The sequence below is a fragment of the Pteronotus mesoamericanus genome, unplaced genomic scaffold (genome assembly GCF_021234165.1).
Source record: "Pteronotus mesoamericanus isolate MK-2021 breed Mesoamerican mustached bat unplaced genomic scaffold, CSHL_Meso_final contig_130, whole genome shotgun sequence".
Taxonomy (NCBI): domain Eukaryota; kingdom Metazoa; phylum Chordata; class Mammalia; order Chiroptera; family Mormoopidae; genus Pteronotus; species Pteronotus mesoamericanus.
The window spans coordinates 29,648,172-29,676,106 of NW_026555060.1; the positions used below are offsets into that span (position 1 = coordinate 29,648,172).

General features: G+C 39.6%; 1 protein-coding gene and 1 pseudogene across 1 annotated transcript in view; both read left to right on the plus strand.

Moving 5' to 3' along the window:
- Positions 1-228: 228 nt before the first annotated feature.
- The window catches only part of ITIH5 (inter-alpha-trypsin inhibitor heavy chain 5), a 79,787-nt gene continuing 52,080 nt past the window's right edge, over positions 229-27,935 (plus strand). Inside the window, exons 1-5 of the mRNA XM_054593925.1 lie at positions 229-376; positions 11,458-11,502; positions 19,795-19,958; positions 20,819-20,917; positions 23,819-24,069. Of these exons, the coding sequence (XP_054449900.1) occupies positions 287-376; positions 11,458-11,502; positions 19,795-19,958; positions 20,819-20,917; positions 23,819-24,069 (649 nt within the window). The 5' untranslated portion in view covers positions 229-286. The remainder of the gene's footprint in view (positions 377-11,457; positions 11,503-19,794; positions 19,959-20,818; positions 20,918-23,818; positions 24,070-27,935) is intronic.
- On the plus strand, positions 15,742-16,190 carry LOC129087387 (calmodulin-like; annotated as a pseudogene).

A 27,935-nucleotide genomic window follows, 5' to 3' on the forward strand; every position in this document is an offset into this window, starting at 1 on the left:
CTCCGTGGGCGATGAGTTAGGGAGCTTGGCTGAAGGGGACCCTTGGGACAAGTTTTGCTAGCAGCCGGCCGCCTGCAGGATCGCCTCCTAACAGCGGGGAGCTGTTAGGACCAGGGGCGGCGGGGCGGGCGGGGGGCGGGGCGCGCGAAGTAGCTGGGCGAGAGGGTTGGCGAGGAGGTGGGGCCGTGCACTTTTGCTGTCGGAGTCCTGGCGCTGTCCCCCGAGCGCGTCAGCGGCCCGAGCCCAGCGCTGTTCCCTGCCCGTCCTGCGGCATCCCGGCGCCACCATGCTCCTGATTCTGGGGCTGTGCTTGGGGCTGCCGCTCTGCGCGGGGTCGCTGGAAGAGGCGCACAGCTGGGGTGACGCTTCGGAGCAAGTAAGTGGAAATCTGGTGGGACCCAGGGAGGGCCAGGGCGCTGGCTGTTGTCCCTCCCCACGCCTCCTTTGGGCAAGTGGCCACTGGACAAGCTCCTTTGAGCAGTGGTGGCCGCCAGGAAGGGAGATACCACACCATATCCTGTCACTTCTTCCCCCCAACCCCCGCCCCTTTTCTTCTCCGTTCCCCAGCCTCCTGCGAGGGAGCTTCCCTATCGATTTATTGGCCACTTGTGGGAACAGTCTGAATGGTGAAGTTTCCTCCAGAACTGTGCCTGGGGCTTCAGAGTCCTGCAGAACGAAATCTGCTGAGCTCCTATTATCTGCGCAAATTTCTGCTAGTTTTTTGTTGTTGTTGTTGTTGTCATTTCTGAGCCGAAGTCCCCGTTAATGAATTACAAGGGTCTTCTTTAAGAGGCTGCAAGGGGTAGTGTGTTGTTACTGTTCCTCCTAGCTGTTAAGGGAGAAAGCACAATCTAGGGAAAGTTCCAAACTCCTGAAAGCCTTGTTTTTTCCATCTGAAAACTGGTAGAACATGGACATCCCACCAGATGGTCAAGGACCAAGAACCAAATGGCTTCAATTCTCCTAGTTAATATTCTGTGCATCTCCCAGGGTTTGTGTTTTAAATGGCTTGATCTCACAGATGGGTAAAACTTGCAAACATGAAACTTCAGTACAGTGTCTGATGAACGGAGAAGCTTTTTGCCAACTATCAAACAAATTCACAAGAATATCAATATAAAGACCTTATAGGGAGAAATGGCTCTGTCCCAAGCAGATAGTGCATACCTCCTGGTGCTGTTTACATGTATATCACTAAAATTATTTTCAAGCCTTTTCATCTAAAGCAGGTTGGGAGGAAGAGATAAGTGGGCATACTCCCCTCTCCCCCTTTTTCTTACACCTTGGTTTACAGAGTAGATTCAGAAGATGGAATCTGCCTAAACGTCAGATGATCATGTTCTTGTTGACTGCCTCATGGATGTGCTTCCTGCAAAATGGAAGAAATGGCCACTCTCTTGCAGGGTTGTGAGAAGGAATAACCCATAAAAATTCCTGGAGGCTGTGCATGGAGCAGGGAAAGTGTAGGCTGTGGATCCAGAGAGAAAGGCTGCTCTTGGCCATTTACACAGTTGTGTGGCCTAGACAAGGGGTTTAATCTCCTTGCCTCTTCCTTTCCTGTTGATCACAGAGGGAAGTAGATCTCCTTTTGAGAATATTTGTAATGATTCCACTGCTGGCCTGTGCAATGTATTCAGTAGGTACTCAATAAGTGGTAATGTTTTAGTAAGTGGTTAGGGTGTGTGCTTGGTGTCAGGCAGCCTGAGTTTGATTCCTGATTCTGTCACATAGCAGCTCTGTGACTCTGGGGAAGTTACTTGTGGCCTCAATGTCCAATTCTGTTAAATGTGGGAAATAATACACCTAAAGTGCTTGGGACAGTGTCAGCACTTACTGTTGGCACTGGCTGGTAGGCTTGGGCAGCTGAAGTGCTGAGGGGAGGAATTTAGGGTAAAGATCATAAAGCTTTTTGGGGGGATGGAGGAAGGAGAGTGTAGGAAGAACTGAAACAACGATTCTGTGTATGAACTGGGAGGAGGGGTTAAAGCTCTGACATCTGCAAGTCCAAGTAGGGTTCTAACACTCTCTAAACTCTCCCACATAAAACATGAAGGGTTTGGCCCATTTTAGTGGTTTCATACTGTCTACAACCCATGGCCCTATTTATTCATCTTGAAAATGACTAAGTCAGAAAAAAATCCAAGACATGGAGTCTTGTGAAAATGAACAATTTTACCTCTTTATTACTACCCTATTAAAATCTCTATCTATCTATCTATCTATCTATCTATCTATCTATCTATCTATCTATTGTGATGTAGGATTTAAGAGCACAGGTTCCAGAATCAGGCTTTCTGGGTCTGGGTCTGCACTCACTGGAGAGTTAATATCTACAAGCCTCTATGTCCCCATCTCTCAAATGCAGTTAATGGGATGATTTAATTCAAAGGATTTTGAAAATGGAGAAAATTAGTAGTACACTTAACCCTGAGAACAATACTTGGAAATGTACTTTGTGATCTATTTGCAGAATCATGGTCTTCAAATTTATATGTACACTTATTTTTTCTTATGTAACTGAAAACTGTATTGCAGTTTCAGAGAAGTTCTCTTATTTGTCTTTTACCTTTAGTTGGAGGTATTACTAATAACACTTTAGATTCAGATTCCTTTCTGACTTTCCTCCACCTCATTTGTAAACAATATTACTCATAGCAGGACAACTGTGAGCAGTGTTTTTCAAACTTTGGTGCGCAAAAGGGAACTCCAGGAGCGCAGTGAATATTCTCGTTTCTGAGACCTCCACTCACATCAGATCCATTAGGTTGGGTGGGGCCCAGGTGATTCTGAGGATGGTGATCTGTGGACCATACTTAGAATAATGCTACTTTCAGGCTCTTTCAGGAAATTAATATTAAGAGGGAGATTTCTTATATACAATCAGCCTGCTACAAATTTATGTTTTGTAAGTTGCAAGCTGACATGGTTGCATTCCTGTTATTGCAAAAGCAATTTTTAATTTACAAAATAATAACAATCATTAATTATTAGTGGTCTGTAATGTCCCGGAGAGTTTGCTAGGACCTCTATGTAAAAATAATAAGAAGCAATTAAGTCTGTGGTTAAGAGCATTTCACGTGGAGCCAGGCTGTCTGGGTTCAAATCTGGATCCCACCACTAACTGGCTGTGTGTACTTGCGCAAGAAACTTAACCTCTCCCTGGGTCTCAGTGTCATCATCTGCAAGACAGAGTTGTTAATAGTTGTTATCCATAGACAGTACGGGTAGACCTAGGTTCTGAGAGGGGAGTAAAGTTTACACAATTTGCAGGGCCCTCTTGAAGAAAAAAAAATCAATTATGACTACAAAACTAGGTGCTAAAGTGAACATTCATTTAGGATGATAAATGAATCACAACAAATGACACAGCTGAGAAGTTCACAAACATAAACAAGTATCACTTATTGATGAGGAACTGTACAAAGGAGGTTCCCTGAAGCTTATTACATTTTATTAGTGTCTAAATAATAATAAAATATTAACTAAAAATAGTACACCCACTTCTGCTCTTAAGATTGTTGTGAGGATTAAATAAGTTAATTCAGGCAAGCACTTGCCTATAGCAATAGTCACTATTTTTAGTATTTTTGCACAGCCTGGTTAAGTCCCCATTGCTCGGCAAGGAGCCTCAGTGCGCTACTGTACCAGGGAGCATGGACATCCCCGCCAAGGAGTCACATCTGGCGCTGCTGTGTGCACGGCCTGGGTCGGAGCCCAGGTGTGCTGGTACCCAAGGGAGCACTCAGTGCTTCCTCTGAAGACCAAGACACTTGCATATTTACAATCTGATGTCATTTGTTTCAATGCAATTTTCATTTGTAGTCCTTGGTCCATAGATAGTGTTCGATATATGCTGTGGTACCGCATTGATTGTGGAGACACATTTCTAATTTCCTGAATTGAGAATTTCTGGAATTTTTCATAATCTCTCACTCAGAACCAAACCTTAGCATTTGGGAAAACACACAAAACAAAGACAACTGTTTTTTTCTTTTTCTTTTTAAAAACTCTTTGAAGAGTAAGTTAATAAAAGATTTTGTGAGCTCCAGACCACTCAGTAATGTCTCCTTTATGTGCATGGGTGAGATTGCCGAAAGAGAGGCACAGAGCTGAACGGGGAAGGATGATATTGTGGGAGAGAGTCCAGAGATCTGCTCACTCCCTAACCAGCATGCCTTGTTTCTCAGAGGGAGATGAGAGTGAGGGGGCGGGGCCTGGAACCCTGAGGATCAGGAGATGAGTGGTACATGACTGTAGTCTTGCCTACTATGCTTGTCAGTTCCAGTGGGAGGGCCCAACAAGCTTTTTGTATCTAAGGAACCAGAGAGTCTGTTTAAGAAGATGGGGCCGTGGGATGGAGACCTGAGCTTTCTGGGGTAGGACAGTGGGTCCTGAACCTAATTATTTTCCCACAAGCAAGGTCCATCTCCCTTGTTTTTCACAGTTAAAAGAACCAGCAACTTTCCCAAGGCTAGTTGATTTTCTTTTTTAAAGTTGCCTGGAAATTGTTTGGAATTTAAGCTTTAAAATGAAGTTTCTTCTTCCATTACTGAATTTTTAGGCATCCGAATTGCAAATGGTTAATAGCTCAACAACCCAAAGCAAAATTACTCCAAAGGAAGAAAACTTTTGTGCAAGTGATATAGAATTATCCACATGGGGATCTTCCCAGGCTAACTGTCCTTAGCCCGGGTGATAGATGGCACCTTCAGTGAACCTGTAGCTTTCTGTTTTGTTTCAGGTCTTACAACACCCTGAGTTCCTGGATCGTGGATTCAGGATTTTAGAATGCCCTCAGAAGTTGGGGTCAACAGGTAGATGAATTCTCAGTACAGAACCCTCCAGGAACTCATGACCAGTCCCTTGATGGTATGTGGCGGAGCCAAGTGCAGGATCTCTTGGCTGTATTATGGGACCTACAGTCACAAACCCAGTGACAGCTCAGAAGGAAAGTAGAGGGCATGAACCCTGGCTTTCAGTCAGTCTGGGTCATCAAAGCATCCACACTAAAAGGCAATGTACATGTTCTATGTTTGCAGAGTGTCTTTCACTATGGGTGGACTTAGGCTTCACTGCTCTCCTCTCTCCCCCTGCTCTTTCCCATTTATGGACTTTTTAGAATGCTTTCAGGATGTTTCTCTTTTCTTCCGTTCATGATCCAACACTGATGGATCCTGGGAAAAAAATAAATCTCTGTTGCCTAACTTATAAACATTTAAGCAATGCTTGCTATTTTTGACCTATAGTTGGCCTAACTAATGATGGGCTAGTGGGAGGCGGAGGGGGTGTAAAGTCCATATCTACATTCCTTGTGCAAAGGAAACCGTTAGCCACCCTCTACCTCCTGGTAGTGAATGCTGCATGGTCCACCTGAGTTAAAGAGGCAGTGGCAGATCTATGAAACTGATCATTTCTCACATAGTTCCTGTATTGAACTTGATTCTCTTAAATTTCTCCTCCCCTTTCATCCCACTTCAACAGATGTCCTACACATAGCTAGATGTAGCCACTCCTTCATCACAAAACTTCCCATAGCCACTCAAGAACATAGTACATTCTTTTATACATTTCCTTTGTAACTTATAAAAATTACTTGGTCTATTAAATTTTCATGAGTATATTTCTTTCTATTAACTTAGATAGTATGGTCCTTTATGGCAAGGGTCACAGTTTATATTTCTCAATAAATGCTGTGGCCTGGACATCTTCTGTTCTGATGCTGGAGAGATAAGCTCAGCTCAGGAACAGCAAAGAATTCTATTCTATTTGTGCCATCTCCTAAGTCTATGATTTGGGACCCCAGGCAGGTTGGTGGAAGCTCTAAGACTACTATTCATGGAGGTCCTTGACATTAATCTGGAGTCAGTTACTTATCTGTTCTTACACCCCACTCCCAGATTCTTAAAATGCAGTGGGATCAGGAACGCCTGGCTGAAAACAATGATGGTGATGTTGGTGTTATTTCCACTTCAGCTGTGGCTGGCTTGAGGAATCTGTGTATACCGGGAAGTTTTGATTTTAGTTCAGTCTGAGTTTAAATTTGGACTGAAGTGTAGCCATAGGGATCCCCTGAGACATCAGATAGTCATCTCAAAAATGAAAAACCAACTTCTCTTGTTCTGCTTAAAGCTTATTTATTTTCTTGGAAAACCTATTTTACAAAGAAGGAAACTTCAAAGAAACTTTAGATCAATCAGAGAACATAATACCTAAGACGGGCAGAGATTTTCTTCTGACCATAGTTATGTTAAATGGGCCCCAGTCAATTCCACAATTTTAGGTGGAGAAGGCCAGAGACAAATCTGCAGAACTGATGAAGACCTTGTCCAGGATGTTTACTGTGGCTTTTCTTGAACAGTCTCATACATACCACTTCATTTTAGAAGTATAAACTAGTATTCTCTAGTGCTGTTTGGTTCTCATTTGGAGTCAGGGCAGATGTCGACCTAAGTCATATATTATTTTTTTCTCTTCCATGTTCTATAGAATAGGAGGTTCTCTAGTAGCTTATAATGATAATTTACAATAGTATATTTTTTGAGAGGAGGGAAGATCAGGGGGAAGATGGGCATTAAAACAGTTTTTGTTATACTTTTAGTTTACAAATAGAAATACCTTTCTTGTGTTTTCTTTTATTGAAAGTAATAATGACTAATTAACCAAAAACTGAAGTAAGGCAGCCCTGACTCAGTGGATTGAAGTAATGGTGTGGCTCAGTGGATTCGGCCTTGTCCTGCAAACCAGAAGGTCTTCAGTTAGATTCCAAGTCAGGGCACTTGCCTGGGTTGCGGGCCAGGTCCATGCAAGAGGCAACTGATCAACGATTCTCTTGCACATTGATGCCTCTCTTCTTTCTCTCTCCCTTCCCTAAAAATAAATAAATAAAATCTTTTTAAAAAACTGAAGTAATACAGAAAAGTTTAAAGAAAAATAATTCAGCCTCCCAAAGGCAACATCATTAGCATTTTGGTGCACATTCTACACGTATAAACATACTTACAACAATGAGGTCATGCTAGATATAGTGCTTTGTTCCTTGATTTAATTACTTAAACATGTGTCACTAATATATCAGTCAGGATGGGCTAGACTATACTGTGGTAACAACCCTCAAATCTCAACATCTCAAACAACAAACATTTATTTCTTGCTTATGCAACTTGTCCATCTTGGGTTAGCAGTGGAGGAGGTGTGCATGTTGTGGTCACTCGGGGACCTGGACTTGACAGAGCAGCTACCATCTCAAATGCTGCTAATTACTGTGACCTAAAGAAAATACATTTCTGTAGTATCACACACCTGCAATTAAATACTTGGTCCAGTAGTGACAAATGTGACTTACATTTATACCTTATTGGCCAGAACCAGTCACATGGCCCTACCTTGCCACGAGGGGTCTGGGAAATGCAATACATATAGCAGAGAGCTAGAGAAATATTTGGTGAACAGAATTTAAGTCCAGAAAAATGAACATTTATTGATGGCAATAAATATAGATCCATATTATTATGTCTATTAGTCGTATTCTAATTATGTGTGTATCACAATATATTTAACCAAGTCACTTTTAAGGGTAGTTTGTGCAATTTCCAATGATTAAAAATTGTTTTAAAAGTTGTAAAGAATTTTCTCACGCATTCATGTGGTGGGAATATAAAATGTTATAGTCACTTGGAAATCAGTTTGGCAATTTCTTAAAAGTTAAATTTACCATACAACCCAAGGATTCCACTCCCAGGTATCTACCTGAGGGCAATAAAAACATATATCTAACATTAAGACTTGCATGTGAATTTTCACACAAGTTCCACATAATACCCAAATAATAGCCCCTAGGTGGAAATAACCTAAAGTCCACGAGCTGATGAATGGATAAACAAAATCTAATTTATTCATACAATGGAATATTATTCAGACACACAAAAAGAGTGAGGTACTGATGCATACTACAACATCGATGAAAAGAAAAGATTATGCTAAGTGAAAAAAAATCAAGTCATAAAAGACTGCATGTGAATGATTCCTTTTATATGGAATTTCCAGAATAAGCCAATCTACTGAGAGAAAGTCGATTAGTGGTTGCCTAGGGCCAGCAGAAATGCAGGGGTTGTGAGATGACAGTTAAAGGATACAGGGTTCCTTTTGGGATAAATAAAAATGTTTTAAATTGATTGTGGAGATCATTGCACAACTCCACATATATTAAAAGCATTAAATTTTGTACTTTTTAAAAAATTTTATTTTATTTATTATACTATTACAGTTGTCCCAAGTTTTCCCCTTTTTTCCCCCTCTACCCAGCAATCCCCACACCATTGTTAACATCCACAGGTCAAGTGTATAAGTTCTTTGGCTACTCCATATCTAATACTGTACTTTGCATCCCCATGGCTATTCTGTAACTATCTATTTGTACTTCCTAATCCCCTCACTTCTTCACCCATTCCCCCACATCCCCATCCCTTCTAGCAATCATCAAAATGCTCTCCATATCCATGATTCTGTCTCTGTTCTTGTTTGCGTAGTTTGTTTTTTAGAATTCAATTGTTTATAGATATTTATTACCATTTCATTGTTCATAGTTTTGATATTTTTCTCAAATAAGCCCCTTTAACATTTCATATAATAATGGTTTGTTAATGATGAACACCTTTAGTTTTTTCTTGCCTGGGAAGCTCTTTATCTGCCCTTTGATTCTAAATGATCTGTTGGGTAGAGCAACCTGCTTTTCATGACTTTGAATACTTCTTGCCAGTCCCTTCTAGCATGCAACATTTCTTTTGAGAAATCAGCTGACAGTCTTATGGGAACTACCCTGTAGATAACTAACTGCTTTTCTCTTGCTGCTTTTAAGATTCTCTCTTTATCTTGAACCTTTGGCATTTTAATTATGATGTGTCTTGGAGTGGGCCTCTTTGCATCCATCTTGTTTGGGACTCTCTGTGCTTCCTGGGCTTGCATGTCTATTTCTTTCACCAAAGTTTTCTTGCATTATTTTTCAAATAGATTTTCAATTTCTTATTCTTTCTCTTCTCCTTCTGGCACCTCTATGATGCAAATTTTGGAATGCTTGAAGTTGTCCCAGAGGCTGCTCACACTATCTTCATCTTTTTGGATTCTTTTTACTTCTTGTTCTGATTGGTTGTTTTGTGCTTTCTTATGTTCTAAATCATTGATTTGATTCTTGGTTTAATCCACTGTACTGTCATTTCCCTGTAAATTGTTCTTTATTTCAATTAGTGTACCCTTCGTTTCTGCCTGAATCTTTTTTATGCTGTTGGGGTCCTCACTAAGTTCTTTGAGCATCATTGTAACCAGTGTTTTGAACTCTGCATTTGATAGATTGCTTATCTCCATTGTGTTTAGTTCTTTTTCTGGAATTTTGACCTGTTCTTTCATTTGGGCCATGTTTCTTTGTCTGCTCATTTTGGCAGGCCCCCTGTGTTTGTTTCTCTGTATTAGGTAGAGCTTCTATGACTCCCTGTCTTGGTAGCATGGCCTGATATAGCAGGTGTCTTGTAGGGTCCACTGGCACAGCTTTCCCTATCACCCAAGCTGGGTACTCAAGTTGTACCCTTCATGGAGCTTACACCCCTCCCCCCCGCTTGAAGTTGAGCCTCGATTGCCATTGGCAGGTCAACTGGACCCAGGCCAGTCAGCTGCAAAGACTGGTTGTGACCACTGACCTCCAATCTTCACTCTCCATCAGCTGTGCAGGGGCAGGGTGGTTGTGCTCCATCATGATTTGTAGCTCTCTGCTGCGTGCATAGACTCTGGGGTTTCCTGGGTGGTACAGGCCAAGGTCAGCCCCAACCTGTATTCTTCCCAGGACCACCCTGCATGAGCTATAAAGCAATCTTAGATGGCTGCTACTTGCGATGGGCTTGGAGATTCCCAGGTGAAGCCAAACTATGAATCTAGGCTGGCTACTGCTAGTGCTGAGCCTTGGGGCCACTTAGCAAGAGGTACAATGGCTGCGAGCTTAGTGAGGCCTCCTGTTGCTTGTTTGATAAGATTTAGGAAGTTGTGAAGCATGAGTCAAGACCAGCCATACATATGCAAAAATGACAGTTAACAGCTCTGGTGGGCCATAAGCTGGGTTGGACAAAGTCTCAGTGACCTGCAGGGCAAGGCAAACAATGTTTACCAGGTTGATGGAGCCTCAGATATGGCACCCACCTGCTTGCCCTGTGACTCTGTAGGGGGAGGGCTAAGAAAAGGGACAATGACCTCTGCTCACTTTTCTGTGTGGGAGAAAGCTGTATCCTAGCTCCCGCCTTGATGCTAGACACTTAAGTTCCTCCCTGTATGCCACTGGTGCCTTTCAAGCTGCTACCTCGGTGCTGGAGCTCAGAGGAATTGAGTCTGAGTAAGTCTATGTGTGGGTTCCTTAAGGGAAACTGCTTGGCACTACATAAATTTCTAATACTGACTCAATCACTGCTGGTTTTTGCAACCAGAAGTTATGGGAACTTACTTCCTGGCACTGCAGCCCTGGGCTGTGGGATGTGGATGTGGGACCAGCCCTTTCCGCATATCAGCCCCTCCTACCAGTCTGGATGGATGTGGTTTCTTTAATTCCATAGTTGTCAGACTTCCATTCAACTCAATTTATAATGGTTCTGAGTGATGGTTGTTCTATATTTTAGTTGTAATTTTGATGTGGTTGCGTAAGGAGGTGAGCTGTGTGTACCTATGCCACTGTCTTCACTGGAAGAATGCATTTTCAATTATACCTCATAAATCTGTTAAAATAAGATATACATAAGATCTAGGCATATTTTTCAAGTTTTTAATGTTCATTGTGAATTGCCCTCCAGAAAGGACCACTTATTACAGCAACAATAATTCACACTTCAGTTATTTAAACAGTGATTTTCTGTGAGTAAATTCCAACAAGAAGCTACGACTTTTTAATTAGTCCAGAGTGTCTCGTTCATTAGTATAATTTTTGAAAGTGAAGATCTTCTCATCTTCTTGTGATCCTCCTCTTCATGTGGGAAAGTACAGCAAGTCATTCAGAAAAACAAAAGAAAATTCAAGTTTGGTTCAGCTTTGCTTCCAGAGTTTCCTAGAGTTTTGAGTTGAATAATTGAGCAAGACCAAACACGTTTACTTATTGTAATGGAGACAATAGTGAAGAGCTAATTATTTTCAAGCCCAAAATAAAATGAAATAATGCAGATGAAATTTTCATCCTTGTCATTTTATCCTTACTCCTCTAACAGATTTAAAGACACTCAGGCGACGAGGTAGTGTGACATCGTAGGGTCAGCAGTCAATCAGGCCTGGGAGGGATAAATTCAAATTCTGGCCTAGAAGCTTTCTGATTAAAGATCAAAACTGTTTTTCAGGATAGATAGTAATTTTTGTGAATTTGAATTGACTTTAACTTCCTCATGTAACTAACTTCCTTAAAAATAATCTCACAATCATATTTCATGACTTCTCTTTTAGGTTGGACTCAGGGTCCCGAGGCAACCCCGGCTGTTGCAAAGGCTGGTATGTATATTCATTGTACATCTTACATCTGTCCCATATCTAGTCAGCGTATTTTGAACCAGGCACTAACTTTGCTTGCAGCTCCTCCAAAGCTTATGAAGCTGCTTGTAGAGGAATTCTAACATGAAACAGAGTAGGTTTTATAAGGCTTTCTTTAAGTGGATTTTTCTTTCTGGAAAGAAACTTGATTATTTTAGTAGGACTACAAGGACAAAGTATGAAGTTCTAAAGAACTTCTTACTTCTTAAAACACACACACACCCCCCCTCAATTCACCTTTACTTTTTTTTTTTTTATCACATTCTTACACAAAAATAAAGGCTTTCCTTTTAAGCAAACAACTAAAGCAAATGGAGAATTCACATTTTTAAAGTAAAGCTTCATGTGGTACATGTTGGGCAAGGCTCTCAATGCATGTTGGAGATTAATAGATGGGAACTCAGGCATTTATGCAACAAATAATTTTTTGAGTGCTTACTATCTGCCCCACACTGTTGTAGGCACTGGGAATGTAACAATGAACAAAACAGACCAAAGATCCTATCTGTCACACTGCTTCAGTTCTAAAAGTGTGCAGTGATAAAGTAAACAAATAGATTATAAGTATATTAGTAATGGGGAAGGTGACAAATACCACAACAGAGGAACATGGGGGCACCTTACATACATTTGCATCTATGAGATTTCTGATTATTGCTTTCAAACAATGGGATCCTATAATGACAGCTAATGTGCTCCGAGTGCTTACTGTGTGCCAGGCACTGTGTCATAGCTCTATCACCCTTGTAACAATTCTTTGAGGTATTGTACAGATGAGAATACTGAGCTTCAGAGAGATTAACTTGCCTTAAACTACACAGTTGGTAGGAGAGCCAGGATTTGAGTCCTAACAGCCTGGCTTACAAGTCCATGCTCTTAACTTACATACGAAACTGCCTTCTCAACTATATATTTTTTCTATTTATTATTATTTTCACTCAACAATGCCTCATCTGGCCTAGCTCTATGCATTCTTCTACATGGTGAGAAATATTCTATGTTGTTGGCACACCATAATTTATTAAGCATTCCATTTTTTTCCAGGTTTTTCCCTCTATAAACACAGCTGCAAAAAAACAATTCACTGTCATCATTTAACCTACCAATGGAAAGGGCCATGTCAGGCATCTCCTTCAGAGTGGGTATTCTAAAATTTGTTCACTGGATTTGTTTTAAGCAGGTTGGTGAGATATGTAGACATGGAAATGATTATGATCAAGGAGGAAGTTTATACTTACAGATTTGTCAGAATAGGAGGCATAGCGCACCACACAGAGCCACATCGGGGAACATCAGGGTCAGTCAGGAGGCAGATGAAGCAAAGAAGAACACGGACCAGAGCCTTTATTGGGTTTTTGCAGGAAGGAATTAGTAAATAAGCTTAGGATTGCATAGTTTGAATAATTTTGGCTGGCTCTGGGCTATAGTGGTGGTCTCTAGTTGTCAGGGGGGATTTAGGGCAGATGAATATTAGCTGGGTGTGTGAGAGTTTATTAAAGGAGGCGGTTAGAAGTATGGACTCTGGTCTGGTTGGTTGTATATTAAAGATGTGCTCACAGGGGAGTTGTTTGCTAACTATAGGAATTAGCTAGCTCTGGGATCAGGACCCCAAATGCCAGAGCATCAAGAATATAGATAATAAAAAACGATAGTCCATACAGCAGATAGCATGGTGCTGGGAGTCATTACCTCATAGAGAGTTGGTTATACATGTGTCTGTCTCTCTACTCCTTACTCTAAACACCATAGTTTATTTTTTTAAAATATTTTATTTATTTATTTTTCTAGAGAAGGGAAGGAAGGGAGGAAGAGAGGGAGAGAAACATTGATGTGTGAGAGATACATCCATTGGTTGCTTCTTGAATGCCCCCAACTGTGATCAACTGGGAACTGAACCAGAGACCTTTCTGTTCACAGGCTGGCACTCAATCCACTGAGCTACACCAGCCAGGGCACCATGACTTATCTTTTGTAGAAGGTGTACAGAGTGGGTTTTTCTTCTACATAAAGATGCTAATTGTGATATATAAAGGTGATATCTTCCCTCTCACCTAAATGTAATGAAATATTGTTAAATTAGTAGTATTACCACAGTTAGGCAATCCAGAGCTGATATAAAGGGGTAAATTATTTCTCCAAGGTGATAAATACAGATGTCTTGTCAAGGCGGTGCCTCACCTGCAGGTCTTCTGCTTCATGGGATAACAACACGGGTTATGTTGTTTTTCTCAGCCAACTGCCAAGCTTCAGACTTCTCCTTTATAAAGTGAGGGGGAGCTGAGTTAGACGATTTCTAAGGTTCTCCACCAACTTCAAAATTATTTCTCCTAATGATCACTGAAGAACCATGAGACCAGAATAAAATAACAAAAGGTTAATCTTCAGGGAAGGGACCTGACTTCTGCCAAATGCCGATGCACACATTCCTCAGTTATATTTCCAGATGGCATCTTGGTTAATTCAGGACATCCTCTGGGTAACTTGATGTTAAGTGACTCACATGAGTCACACAGAAACGTCTGGTCCCTTGAGAGGCTAATTAAGACACTCCCTGCCTCAAACTGCTTTTCCAACTTGTTAGCTTTTATAGGAAAATAATGAAGAAATTATTATGTCATAAGAAGACTTGATTTTTGCCCCCTATTTTCCAGTGGACATTCCCAAACGAAATGAGTTAAGTATAAAAATGGAAAGCGTGTTGAATTTTTAAGAAGTGTGTGCTGGGAAAAACTGAGGCAACTGTTTTATAGCTTTCCTTTTATGATACAGTTCCATGAACCTCAGCCATTCCAAATTCTGTACTTGGCTTTTGGGGTTGTCCATTTCCTGACAATTTGACATACATGTCCAACATTCTTCTCACAATGTACCCTTCATTCTAATTAAACTGTTCTGTTCTTTGTTCCAGGAATGTGATGTGATTCATTCCTACTTCCATAAATTCTGTGTTTCTAGAATGTTCTTTTTGTTCTCTTTCACCACATACAAATTCTATGTCTGTTTTAAAACTCTTTCTTACTTTTACAGACCTCACTAATTTCTCTTTTGACTGAAATCTGTAAGGACTTAGAGCCAATAAGTTAAAAAAAAAATATCCCTATACCTTGTAGCACTTTCTTCCAATATGATCATAGTGAGTACCTTGAGAGAAGGAACCATATGTAATATTTTTCCCAATCATTCATAGAATTTAGTCTATCATAGTGTTTAATAAATACTAGTTTATTACCATTTTATTTCCTTGGGATATTTATTTTTCTTTAATTATTCAAGAATCAGGAAATTCAATTTAATTCCATAAATGTTTTTGAGTTTTACTCTATGCTGAAAGCTGTGGGGAAAAAAAAAGTAGGCATTGGTCTCTGTTTTCCATGTGTTTACAATCTAGCAGGGGGCAGGGACAAGGGATTGGTAGATGGAGGGAAGTGGGGGACAGATTTGCACACAATTAATTTCAATAGATTATATACCAAGAGTGCAGTAACAGATGGGCAAGGCCTATAACTTCAGAGTCACAGTAGAAGCTTCTATGGGAATATAGTTATAGAAGGAGCCATAAAACTAAAATAGTTTCCTGAAACTTTCCTCAGTCTGTCTTTTGGATCTATACATTATTCCTCCTATTCATGATGTAATATTGTGAGAAATTCTACTATATCCATAACCTCAATTTAAGATAAAAGAAGATACCATAGTATATAGAGGTAAACTTAGTCTTTTATCAGGTGTCTCTAATTTTCACATTTTAAGTTCAATGAAATTATAATTAATAATTATCTCATAAATGACAACAAATCAACATAACATCAAAAATAGTCACCAATGTATCAAGTGAAGAAGATTTTTAATTATTTTAAAAATAGTACCGGGCAAGGACTATCTACTGAAGGCTAAGTATTTGGAATGCTATGCAGCTTGAGCTGTACACTCTTTCCTAAGTTGTGAATTTAAGATTTTTCCTTAATAGTACTTTACTTTTATGTAAAAGAGTTAAGCAGTAGGTTGATAAGAATTTGAGGGGTATTTGTACAGGGAGACTCCTGGCCGCAGCATGGTTGACTCTCAGTGGCAGAGGCCCAGGTGGAGGAGGGCAGCAGCCAGTGCCGGGGACACCCTGCTCCTTAGCACCTTAGCAGCCGCAGAGGCACCCCAACATCACCCTCGATCCTTTGGTTCTGCCTCCCTGTGTTCACACAGTGACTGATCGATCAGCTGATCCAGGAACAGATTGCTGAATTCAAGGAAGCTTTCTCCTTAGTAGAAAAGATGGCGATGGCACCATGACAACAAAGGAAACTGGCACTGTCATGACATCACTGAGTCAGAACCTAAAAGAAACCGAATTGCAGGATATGATCAGTAAAGCGGATGCCGACAGTAAGGGCATCATCGATTCCCTAGAATTTTTGGTTATGACTATTAGAATAATGAAAGATACAGACAGTGAAGAAGAAAGCCACAAGGCATTCAGAGTCTTTGACAAGGATGGCAATGGTTACAGCAGTGTGGCAGAACATCGCCATGTCATGACAAACTTAGGAGAAAAACTAAAAGGTTAAGAAGTAGATGAAATTATCAGAGAAGCAGATATTGATGGGGATGGACAAGTCAACTATGAAGAATTCATACCGGTGATGACTACAAAATAAGACCTACTTTCAACTTTTCCCCCTATAGAAGAATCAAACTGAATCTTTCAGATACCTCTTGTGAAAAAAATAGTAATAATAATTTACTCATTCTTTTTATACAACAAAACTGAATGTCAAGATTACGGTCTGTCTACACACAAACATTCTGTATGTATTGATTGGTGGTCTTCTCTCCTATAGATCAAGCTACACATTAGTTTTACAATATAAATACTTGTACTACCTTAATGATAGGGAAGCTCTTAGTGGACTCCTTACAGAAGACCCACTTGCTAATGATTAATACACTGTTTGAGATGGCCAGTTTTTCATACATACAGCTTGACTATTGAGCACAGTCAAGGATTTGTATTAAAAATGAAAAAACAAATTCAAAACTTATTCAAATGGGTTCTAGTTCAGTTTGTTAGTATAAATTGTCATAGCTGGTTTACTAAAAGCAAACACATTTAAAATTGGTTTACCTCAGGATGTGTGTAGAAAAGTGGGTGATGGATAAACTATCTAGACGTAGCCCCAGTAGCAGGATGGTCCTCTTGTGCGTCCATGTGCCCCGACTCTTGGCAACAATGACACATCCTGGTGGCATGCCCGCATGTGTTGGTTTGGCATTGTCTGCATTGTACTAGAGCAAAATGGGTGTCAGGCTGTCACCATTTTACCAAGGGAGAGTCTTTGGGCCCTCTGTTGGTAAAACCTTATGAACCACGGTTTGGAGCCAGCAGAGGTAGGCTGTGGCTATGGACTTTAGTGCAACATCAACATTTCTGTTTATAAAATTACGATTTACATTCATTCCAAATTGTAAATGATAGTCTTTTTAATTTTTTCCAATAAAAGACCATTAACTTAAAAAATAAAAATTTTTGGAAAATGTCAGAATACAACTACAGTGCAGAATGGGTTCAGCTTAACTTCCTATGTCTTGAATGTTGACAATTTAATGGATGATAACTGAGGTTCACAGGTAAGTTTTGAATTGGCAGCAAAAGCTGAGTTATATTTGGCATGCTTTTGGAGTTCTATATTTTAGTGGCCACCTACCAATGATCACCATGCAAAGCCTTGAATGGCCAGGCTTCTCTGTGAACTCTTCATAATTGACACAGGATTGAAGTCAGAGACTCCAGACTCCCAAGCTGGGTCTATTACCTCTTACCTTTGGTCTACATTGGTAGAGTGAGGGGACTGGACTTGAGGATTTTTTATATTTTGTCTTTATACGGTAACTTCTTTTGGTAGGATTTCAATGGTTTTTCCAATACACACAAATCTAGTTCACAAAACAAAACAAAGAAAACAGGTAAAGATCAGAAATAGCATAGAGTTAAGTGTAACTGACAAAATGACTAGATCTCACTCAAGTGCTAGTCACACTACATTAGGGTTACAAACTATAAAATGTCTTAAGAGATGAGGCAGGTGTTCCAGTTTTATTGCTGCATAAAAATCTTCCCCAAACTCAGTGGCTTTTAGGCCAGAGGTGTTATGGCACCATTTGTGGGACAGGGTTTGGGCAGGGCTCAGTTGAATGAGTCTTCTGGCAGCAGGATGTCGGTGGAGGTTGCTCAGTGCTGTTTAGAAGCAGATGGGCTGATTTGGAAGATTCACTACAGCTTTGTTCATGTGCTGGGCTATTGGGCAGGAAAGGCTGCAGCTGGGCTCCACTGCCACAGCGACTGCAGTGCCTACATACAGCCTCTCCAGCATGGCAGTCTCAGTCTAACATGGTAACTCAGAGCCTCCAGAGAACATGTTCTGAGAGACCTGGACAGATGTGGTGAGGCTCCTGTGACCTGATCTCAGAGTTCCAGGGCATCACTTCCAGTGAGCTCTATAGGTGGAACAAAGTTACTAAGGCCCAGATTCAAAGGAAAGTGAATTAAACTCCAGTTCTCAAAGGCAAGAAAAGCAAAGAATTTGTGACCATTTAAAAATATATATTACTTTTTCTTTCATTCTTTTGTATTATGATAAAATACCCACAACACAAAATTTACCTTAACACTTTAAAGTACACAGTTCAGTGGTATTCAGTACATTCACACTGTGATGCAATGATCATCACCATCCATCTCCATAACTCTTCTCATCTTGCAAAACTGAAACTGTGAAAGGTGGAAAAACTGAGACAACTGTAATAGAGTAAAAGTGATTTAAAAATTAAAAATTAAGAAGATAAACTGAAACTGTGTACCCATTAAACAGCAACTTCCCACTCTCCCTTTCTCCCAAATTCTGAAAAACCACCATTTTAATTTCTGTCTAGTAAATTCATATAAGTGGAACCATACAGTATTTGTCCTTTTGTGTCTGATTTATTTCACTTGGCATAATGTTCTCATGGTTCATTTGTGATATAGCATGTGCCAGAATTTTCTTCCTTTTAAAGGCCGAATAGCATCCTGTTTATGCATATACCACATTTTATTTGTCCATTCATCCACCAATGGATAAATTTTTTGTGAAAAATGCTGCTATAAATATAGGTGTGCTAATTGTGGCCATTTTTAATCTAGTAGAACAGAGGACATCAATGAGTGAAATAGGCTGGGAATAAGGAAAATTTCAGTAAAAACAGTGAAAATTGCCACTTACTCTCAGCCTCAGCATCAATGAGACAGTTCGGATTGGTAGGCCTGGGGAGCTGGGAGTGTGGGCTGTGGGTCTGGTCTAAGGTAGCAACCGCCATTAGTGACAGCAGCTCCTGGTCATGCTGGGATGTGTGGCCAGAGTGGCCCTGCTTCTTGTTTCAAGAAAAATGGGCATTATGGATTTTTATGTAATCTTTCCCAATTTTTATATGGTGTCACCTAAACTTGAAAAACTTTTAAAGATTGTGCAACTCAAATTAAAAAGTCTATAGGCTGTATAATTTGAGATCTCTTCCTAAAACACACCAATCAGTAAAGATATGTAATGATGGATATCAGGGCCCTATCTGTTTAAATAGTGTAGACCAGGGATCAACAAACCTTTTTATTTATTTATTTTAAGGAGCAGATACTGCCCTTATCAAAGGTTTTTAGGATAAATTGAATTAACTTTCATTTTTCTGGGTTCTGATTCCTCGAATACTTTCTTGAGCTCAGTATTGATTCCCATTTTATAATAATGTGATTGTAGTCCAAATGGGAAAGCCCAGAGTACAGTGTCTCTAAGTGGGTATTGAAATTATTTGAAAATGAGAAGGTCCATAGGCATGCTCTGATTTTTGATCAATTTGTTGATCCCATAAATGTGATCTGAACATCTGTAACAGAAAAGTATTACATACTTCACATACTCCTAAAATTCCAATAATTTATTAAGCTACTTAAGCAATGCATAATCTCTGTTAAATTGGAAATCTTAACTGTGTGCATTTGTTACTATTAGGTGAGAAGATTTGCTTCTATGTCATAAACTGGTTGTTCAGCCATGGTTGTTTTACAAGTGGAGGGAGTGAAAAGTGGGAATGTCAGGAAAGACAAAGAAAGAAGAATCACATGTCAAAATCTCCCAAATCAAAGATTATTTCTTAGGGGAAAAAATACCCACATCTATCCCAAATCATGCTTTCACACATCATTGAAAATACTGTGTGTCTTAATTTCAACAGAAAACTAAACCTCTGATGACAGAATTCTCCGTGAAATCTACCATTATTTCTCGCTATGCCTTTACTACGGTTTCCTGCCGAATGATGAATAGAGCTTCTGAGGACCAAGATGCTGAGTTTCTGATGCAGATTCCAGCTGCAGCTTTTATCACCAACTTCACTATGTAGGTGACATTGGTCAGAGACCCCAGAATGACAATATCTATGTAAGGTGGTCAGAGTGAGCCTGAGATAATGTGGCCCCGCTTTTGGCTGTGAGAATTTATTTCCCAGTTGATGGTATATGGGTCAGAAGGCTGATTCTTCTTTCCCTTCCTCTCTCCTTCCCTCCCTTATGCATTCCTCCCTCTCTCTTTTGTGTTCCTACTCCTTTCTATGACCTCTTCTTTTCCTCTTTCTTTCTCTCCTTTCCTCCAGCAAGGCCCGGCACTCTTCAAAGTGATTGTACACTCTTATGAAAAAGACAATGCTGTTCTGCTCCAGAAATTTTATAATAAGTAAACAAGTCAATAAATGAGATAATTTCAGTAGTAGCAAATGCTATAATGATGGCAAACAACTGAGAGGGGATTGTTTATGTAGGGAAGTCAAGGAGGTGGCTCAGAAGAGGCAATGTTTAAGTTGAGATGTGAATGATGAGACAGCGTGAAACCTTTGCTATATTAGTTATGTTTCTTCTTTTCCCAGTGGATGGTCAAGATATGCAAAAGAGGGGAGGTTGTTTGACTTGAATTTTAGGCCTAAGCAAGAGTCAAGTTCATGACATGTCATGGAAGTTTGAACAGATTTCTTAATTACTTCCTGAAGAATCACAGAGGCACTGTGGGCTGGGTCTTACCTTCTGTACCTGTTGAAAATTGCTTTAGAATGAAATGAATGATTCAGAGGTAGTGCCCTGATTTGGAATGTAGGTTCTGCATATCCAAGAGGCAAATAAAATATTTTTTACTATTGTCATGGTTATGAGATCTATGTTTGTATTTGGGAACTGAAAGCTGGTAACACAACTGTCTCTGGTTTTCAGGCTAATTGGTGACAAGGTGTATCAGGGAGAAATTACAGAGAGAGAAAAGAAAAATGATAAGGTAAAAGAGAAAAGGAATAAAACCACAGAAGATAATGGGTAAGTGCCATTTTATTAAGGAATTAAAAATTCGTTTTAGCAAAATGTCAAATTTTCTACTTCTTTGTCTACTTACCTTGATTGCTTTTATTTCTTTAGGTATTTACTTTCTATTTTATCATAATAATAATACATACATTTTTAACAGCATAGTAGAGAAGGATTTATAGTAAAAAAAAGGAACATTTTCACTCCCATTCCCCTGTTCTTACTTTCTAGAAACATCCACTTCTAATATTTCCATAGTTTTTTTGTTGTTTTCTCCCCAATTCTTAATATTCTGATAGTCTTTGTTTTTACAAATTTCTTGATAAAAATCAGATATTACCTATTGATTTTCTGCTGGGAAAACACAGGATTTAGCATAATTGCAATGTTCCCATTCTCCCTCTGCATTCCAAATTTTTACATAATTATTCCTTCTTCTTACATTGGTTTAAGCAATTACACCATCTTAGACTGGACCTATGATCTTTGATGATACTACTTCCTCTCCTGCACTTCACCTTACCTTTCTGTTTCCATTTCCAGTACCTATCTTTTCTTATGTAATCATTTACTATTGCATTGTCAGAGTTAGTAACTGTTAAATTCTGACCTGTTATGATATTTGTATTTTTTGTTTTGTCTGTAAACTGAACCTAAACACCGAAAACCAAGATATAACATTTACTTTTTAATGATACATAAATAACATTAACTGCAGAGCCATCTAGTATACTAAGACTCTCTTTCCCTCTCTACCACCCCATTTGGAAAAAAATGATCCTAGTATCTAGATAAAAATGTTGTGAAATGTTGTGAATGTGTTATTATTCATTAATAAAAGAATATAGTTTTGAGAAAGCTTGTTCTCTGAGATTATCGACTGTCAGAAACTTTGCTGTTGGAGATCCTATTAGAGAGAATGGAACGTGTGGGTCAGGGGTTCACTCCGATGATGAAAAGCAGTCAGGGTCCACAGCTTCAGATAAAGGGTTGTCTGCCACAGAAGTGCACATTTATCTTAATTTTGTAGTTCCTAAGGACAAAGAACCTTGAGTTTGTTTCTCAGTTCAGGCTGATACTAAATGTTTTACACACAGCCCTGGTTTTCTTTGAGCTTCCAAACACTGCTTCATTTAACTTCACCTACACTCCACCCTTCCCCAAATCCTGTAATAACCCTGTGTCTCCTTTGTTTGGCAAGATGCTCCATGATACTTCTGGTATGTATCTCCCTTGCCACAGCAGGTTATTAAATCCTAACTTTGTCTATAAGTGGTCTTTTATCAGATGCTCTTTATCAGGATTATCTTTTCTTATAATTCATAAATTGTTCAGAATCATGACATAGTTTTGTTTAGTTGGATCCCAGAATGTACATTTCTCTTTTCTCCTGGAGTTTCTAATCGATTTTCCTATGAGATAAAACTTAATCTCGTTACAATATCTAGCAAGACACATAACTCATTTGAAATGGTGGCTAAGTGAACAGCTATGACAACGACATTCATGTCATTGTCAAGAGCAACTGGAAGGCATAGCTGACTGGGAGACACATCTGATTTCTGAGCTGTTAAACAGGACAAAATAGGTGTCTCCATACCATGGAAGACTGTCATTGCTTTTCAGTCTTGACACATAATGTTTACCTTGGGATACCTTTTTATTTTTATCTGGGTTGGTTTCATTACTTCTTGTATTCTATATCCTCCTCCTACTTGATTTTCATCCTCACTTTGCTGGAGTATGTTCTGAAGTAACTTCCTTACAATGAGTGTGAGAAAGTCAGACTTTCTGAGACCTTGATTAAAGTGTTGACTGTGTATGGAATTTAAGAATCAGAATAATTTGCCATCCAAATTTTGAAGACATTGCTCCAATGCCTCAAAACATCCAGTATCGCTGATGATGCATTCAATGTGGTCTAATACCATTTCTTTTATTTGTTTTCTCTACTTGGTATTCTGAAATTTTACAGTCATAGGTTTAAGTGTCAGTCATTGTTTTTTTTTTATTGATTCTGCTCAGCTCTCAGTAAAATTTTTTCATTTTAATACCTCTGTCTCTTTTCAGCTCTGGGAAAGAGGAGTATAGGAAGCCTATCATCTTAGCCATTCACTCGTTTACATAAAAAACTTGGAGTTCTCCCTGAAATTGGTCCCCCTTCTCACTCTCATCTGTGGTGACCTGCTGAACCAGAGCCTGGAGTCTTTCTGGGATTCTGCAGATTGTGTGTTTTTCTACTTTATTGCAGTTCCTACCCATGTAGTCCGAGCTGTAGAGTTCTTGGTCTACTGAATTCCTTAAGTCTTGTTTTGAAATGCTCTACCCACTGATGGTTGCCTCTACCACTCTGATTTCTTTGATTTAATCATTTACTCTCTCTGCTACGGTCAGACTGCCACCTTGAATCAGAGAAGTCTCACTCTACATACTGAAAGCATTTAAAATTATTTGTATTTTTATATGCTTTGCAATCCTTTACTTTTTACCCTTTCCTTAACCACATCTGTCAGACTTTACCAAGGTGTAAAAACCTCATACATTAGCTATTTTAAAGTTAAATAAAATGTCTGGTTTATTTGGCCATCCCTGCAAAAAAGAGAATGCAATTTACATCTTGACCCCAGCGCTCTCTTTTCCAGCAGTTCACCTATTTCAGGGTCTCCTTTCCCCATTGTCCCCTTGGGTATGACTCAAGGAGAGGTAGGAGAGTTCAGTAGTGTTTGAATTCTCTCTTCTTTAGTATCCTTTGAAACTTTACAACCTTCCTCTAGTGCAAGCCTTTATTTCTTCCAATGCTAACTTTTACTTCTAATGTCTAAAGACTGTTACAGAGAGTTTGGCCGTGCCCCAAGGGGACTTGAGGGAACCTGGCTTTCTCTCACCCTTTGTTCCTATTTCTTTTCCTTACAGGGAGAAGGGAACTGAAATGTTCAGAGCCTCCACAGTTATTCCCAGCAAGGACAAAGCTGTCTTCCTCCTGAGCTATGAAGAGCTCTTGCAGAGGCGGCTTGGGAAGTATGAGCATGTCATCAGTGTGCGACCCCAGCAACTGGTAGGGAGGCTGACAGTGGAAGTGAATATTCTGGAGAGTTCAGGCATCACATCGCTGGAGGTGCTGCCTCTACACAACAGTAGACAGAAGGGCAGCGGAAGGGCAGAAGGTGAGTGGTGCTTGCTGGGGATGCTCAGATATTCTCGGGTAACTCCGAGCTGGGAGTTGGCTTTAGAGCAATTTATAAAACAAATGACACTTCTTCAACAAAGGCTCTAAGTGTTTTTCAGGAATCTGAATGACTGCAACAAAACAAAGACAGTGCTCTGTCTAAGTTTTTTATAAGTCAACCTTTATCAAGAAATTTGAAAATGTTTAAGTTATTTGACACAGTAATTTCACTTCTGGGAAACTAACCCAGGTGAAATGCCTAAAATATTGGAATTATTATATGCATGAACCCGTTTGATAATATTTATAGTAGGAAAAACATTCCATCATTCTAAATATTCAACCATACAGACATTATTAGTAAAATATTGTTATAAACATGATTCAGCATAGAATCTTAATTCAACCCCTGTGACTGCAAGGAAAGTGGCCCAAGAAGTCTTCTTGTGCAAGAATATTTAGGAATGAGATTGGAAGGGGACTGGACAAATGACTTGACAAATGCAGTAAGAGGATGTTGTGATTTAACATAATGCAAAAATAATCCAGAAACTATTTTGCATGAGAAGTGGTTAACTCTCAAACATTGGAGTGTGTCCTGGTCTGTAAGAGATTCAGGCCTTCCGCTTTGTGTTGATTACAAACATTGAGTTACACCCTCTCAATCCAGATTTAATTGAAATTTTAAAATATTGTCAAAGTATCTGACATTTGGAAATGGCATGAGATACAATACACCATTCTTATGTCATATAAGTGGTCGTGTATATGGTTAATGGATTCTAGTTATTCATGTAAACTATAACCTTGAAAAAATTACCTAGGTTATGTAAGACTCAACCTGCACATCTGCAAATCAGGACTGATAACTACCTCAAAGGGTCATTGGGAAGTGTTAGTGTGTATGAAGTGTCTGACCAAAGGAAAAGCTTAATAATTATTAAGTATTGCTATTATCATTATCATCTTATATTTACTTTTTTCTTTGCAAATCAACGCTCATTAGATCATAAATGTGATTTTGAAGGCAGGTCTTAGCCTGATTAACCTTTATCTCCTTAAAATGCCTTTTAAAGAGTAGTTAGCTAAGTAACTACAAATTAGAGAAAAAAGAATATATACACATGCTCATGTACATACATACAGGGTCTGGCACAAATAACGCCCCTTCTTTATGAGCTGGTAATCTATACCAAATATTTTATTACAAAATCATAAACATGTAATTCTGTAACATGACCAAATCACACTCAAGCACACCATATGGCATTTTAGATGAAATGTTCAAATTGCTGTCCATCTCATGCGAGATATTCACATACCCTACCAGCCACACTCAATGGTGTTACTTCTGCCAGACCCTGTATATATATACTAAAACTAATAACAAAGAATGTTCTTCAATTTCATTGATTCCTAGTCATAATTTAAAGGGATGTTTTCATATGTACAACTGTGAGAAGGAGATGTTTCTGAGGCAAGATTCTTTGAGAGTTTGTCAGATTTCAGAGAGGGCAGAGCAGCTGTGCCATGTGCCTGGAGTGAATGCCCAGGGCTCAATAGATGTGCCCAGCCCCTCGACAGGAAATTCTGAGGGTCATGCTGCAGTCATGAGATGTATGTGGTTTTGCCTCCTTTCAGAACTGCTGTAACTCTTCAGAGGTGTATGCAATTTGTAGTGTATGTGTTATGCTTAGAGAGGGTATGAATCCAATTCTTGGACTGAAAAGTTGATTACTGTTTATATTCAGGGCCTGAAAGGATCTCAGAGGAATTTTTCCAGACCATTGATCTCTTGGGACCTGTTTATTTTTAAGAAAATTGTTTTTCTAGCTCTTTGTAGCAGAGCAGTTATTTTTCCTCCAGAGCATGGAAGTTTCAGAAGCATATACCCAGGCCAGGTGCAGGGGACAGATTGCTTTTTTGCTCCTCATTCCCATGTTTCAGAGTTCAGCTGTTATTGTTCCTGCAAAATGGAAGCCTCAGAAGGAGAGGCACACATGTTGTGATTTTGTCTGGACACTTGTGCTTCCAAAAGAAATCTGGGGTAGAGATCAAACTTTAGACTTGGCTCTGTACCAACATGAGCTGTAATTGCGTGAATGTGGACCCACGCCAGTACATTCTTCTGTTAGAGCTGGCTGTGTTCAGAAGTCAGACTTCTGGAGTTTCTCTAAGCAAATCTCAGACCACTGGACCCATTTTCATCTTTAAGGAAGTAATCCTAGATAAGGATTACTCTGTGCTAATATACTAGACTGGGCATTTTGCATGAATCATTATCTCATTCGATCTTTATAATAACCCTGTTAGGGAGCTTTTTGTAAAATACTTCAGGTGTGCGTTCAAATTTTCAGTCTCTCCTTCATTATATAAAAATACCCAAATAAATAAATAAATAAATAAATAAATAAATAAATAAATTAAAAGACTAAAAGCAGTATCACCTATCTTTGCCTTGGTTTACTTTCCTGCTGTGTGAGGATTGGGCCCATGCCATTGAATCATAAATTAACAGGCTCCTTTTCAATCTATGAGCTAATTTTGCGAGATGTAATTTGAAAACCAAAGTGTTACAATTTCTGGATTATTAAAATGTTAGCTCATATACTCAGGACACATGTAACTCATGGTTCAGAATCTAAAAGATGACAAACTGACTTCCAGCCAAGATGGAGGTGTAAGTAGATACACTTTGCCTCCTGACACAACCAAAAGAAGGACAATAACAAATTTAAAAACAAAAAATAATTGGAACTGCCAGAAGATAGAACTGTATGAAAGTCTGACAACCAAGGAGTTAAAGAAGAAATATTGATCTGGACTGGTAAGAGGGGTGGAGATGAGCAACCTGGGCAGAGAGGACGTGTGGCAAGGCGGCAGCTGCCAGACTGGGCAGTCCCACATTCATGTGCAGATAAACTGAGAGGAACAGCTGGGGAGCAAGAAAGACCATGCAATCCAGGGTTCCAGTGTGGGAAGAGAAAGCCTCAGAACCTCTGGCTGTTAAAACCTGTGGGGGATGTGGCAGCGGAAGAAACTCCCAGCCTCACAAGACAGTTTGTTGGAGAGACCCACAGGGTCCTAGAATGTATACAAACCCACCCCAGGAATCAGCACTAGAAGGGCCCAATTTGCCTGTGGGTAGCAGAGGAAGTGACTGGAGGCCAGCAGAGAGCTGAGTAAGTGGCATTGTTCCCTCTCAGACCCCTCCTCCACATACAGCATCAAAAGCAGCAACCTGGGTTGCCCCACCCTGGCGAATACCTAAGACTCCGCCCCTCCCAATGTAACAGACTGTTGAGACAAAGAAATATGGCCCAAATGAAAGAACAGATCAAAGCTCCAAAAATAGAACTAAGCGATGAAGAGATAGCCAACCTATCAGATGCACAGTTCAAAACACTGATAATCAGGATGCTCACAGAAATGGTTCAGTATGGTTGCAAAATAGAGGAAAAAGTGAAGGCTATGCAAAGTGAAATAAAGAAAAATATATACAGGGAACCAACAGTAAAAGGAAGGAAACCAGGACTCAAATAAATGATTTGGTGCAGAAGGAAGAGATAAACATTAAACCAGAAAAGAATGAAGAAACAAGAATTTAAAAAAATGAGGAGAGGCTTAGGAACCTCGGGGACAACTTTAAAGATTCCAACATTTGAATCATAGGGGTGCCAGAAGGAGAAGAGGAAGAGCAAGAAATTGAAAACTTATTTGAATGAATAATGAAGGAGAACTTCCCCAATCTGATGAAGGAAATAGACTTCCAGGAGATCTAGGAAACTCAGAGAGTCCCAAAGAAGCTGGACCCAAGGAAGCACACACCAAGGCACATCATAATTATATTACCCAAGATTGAAG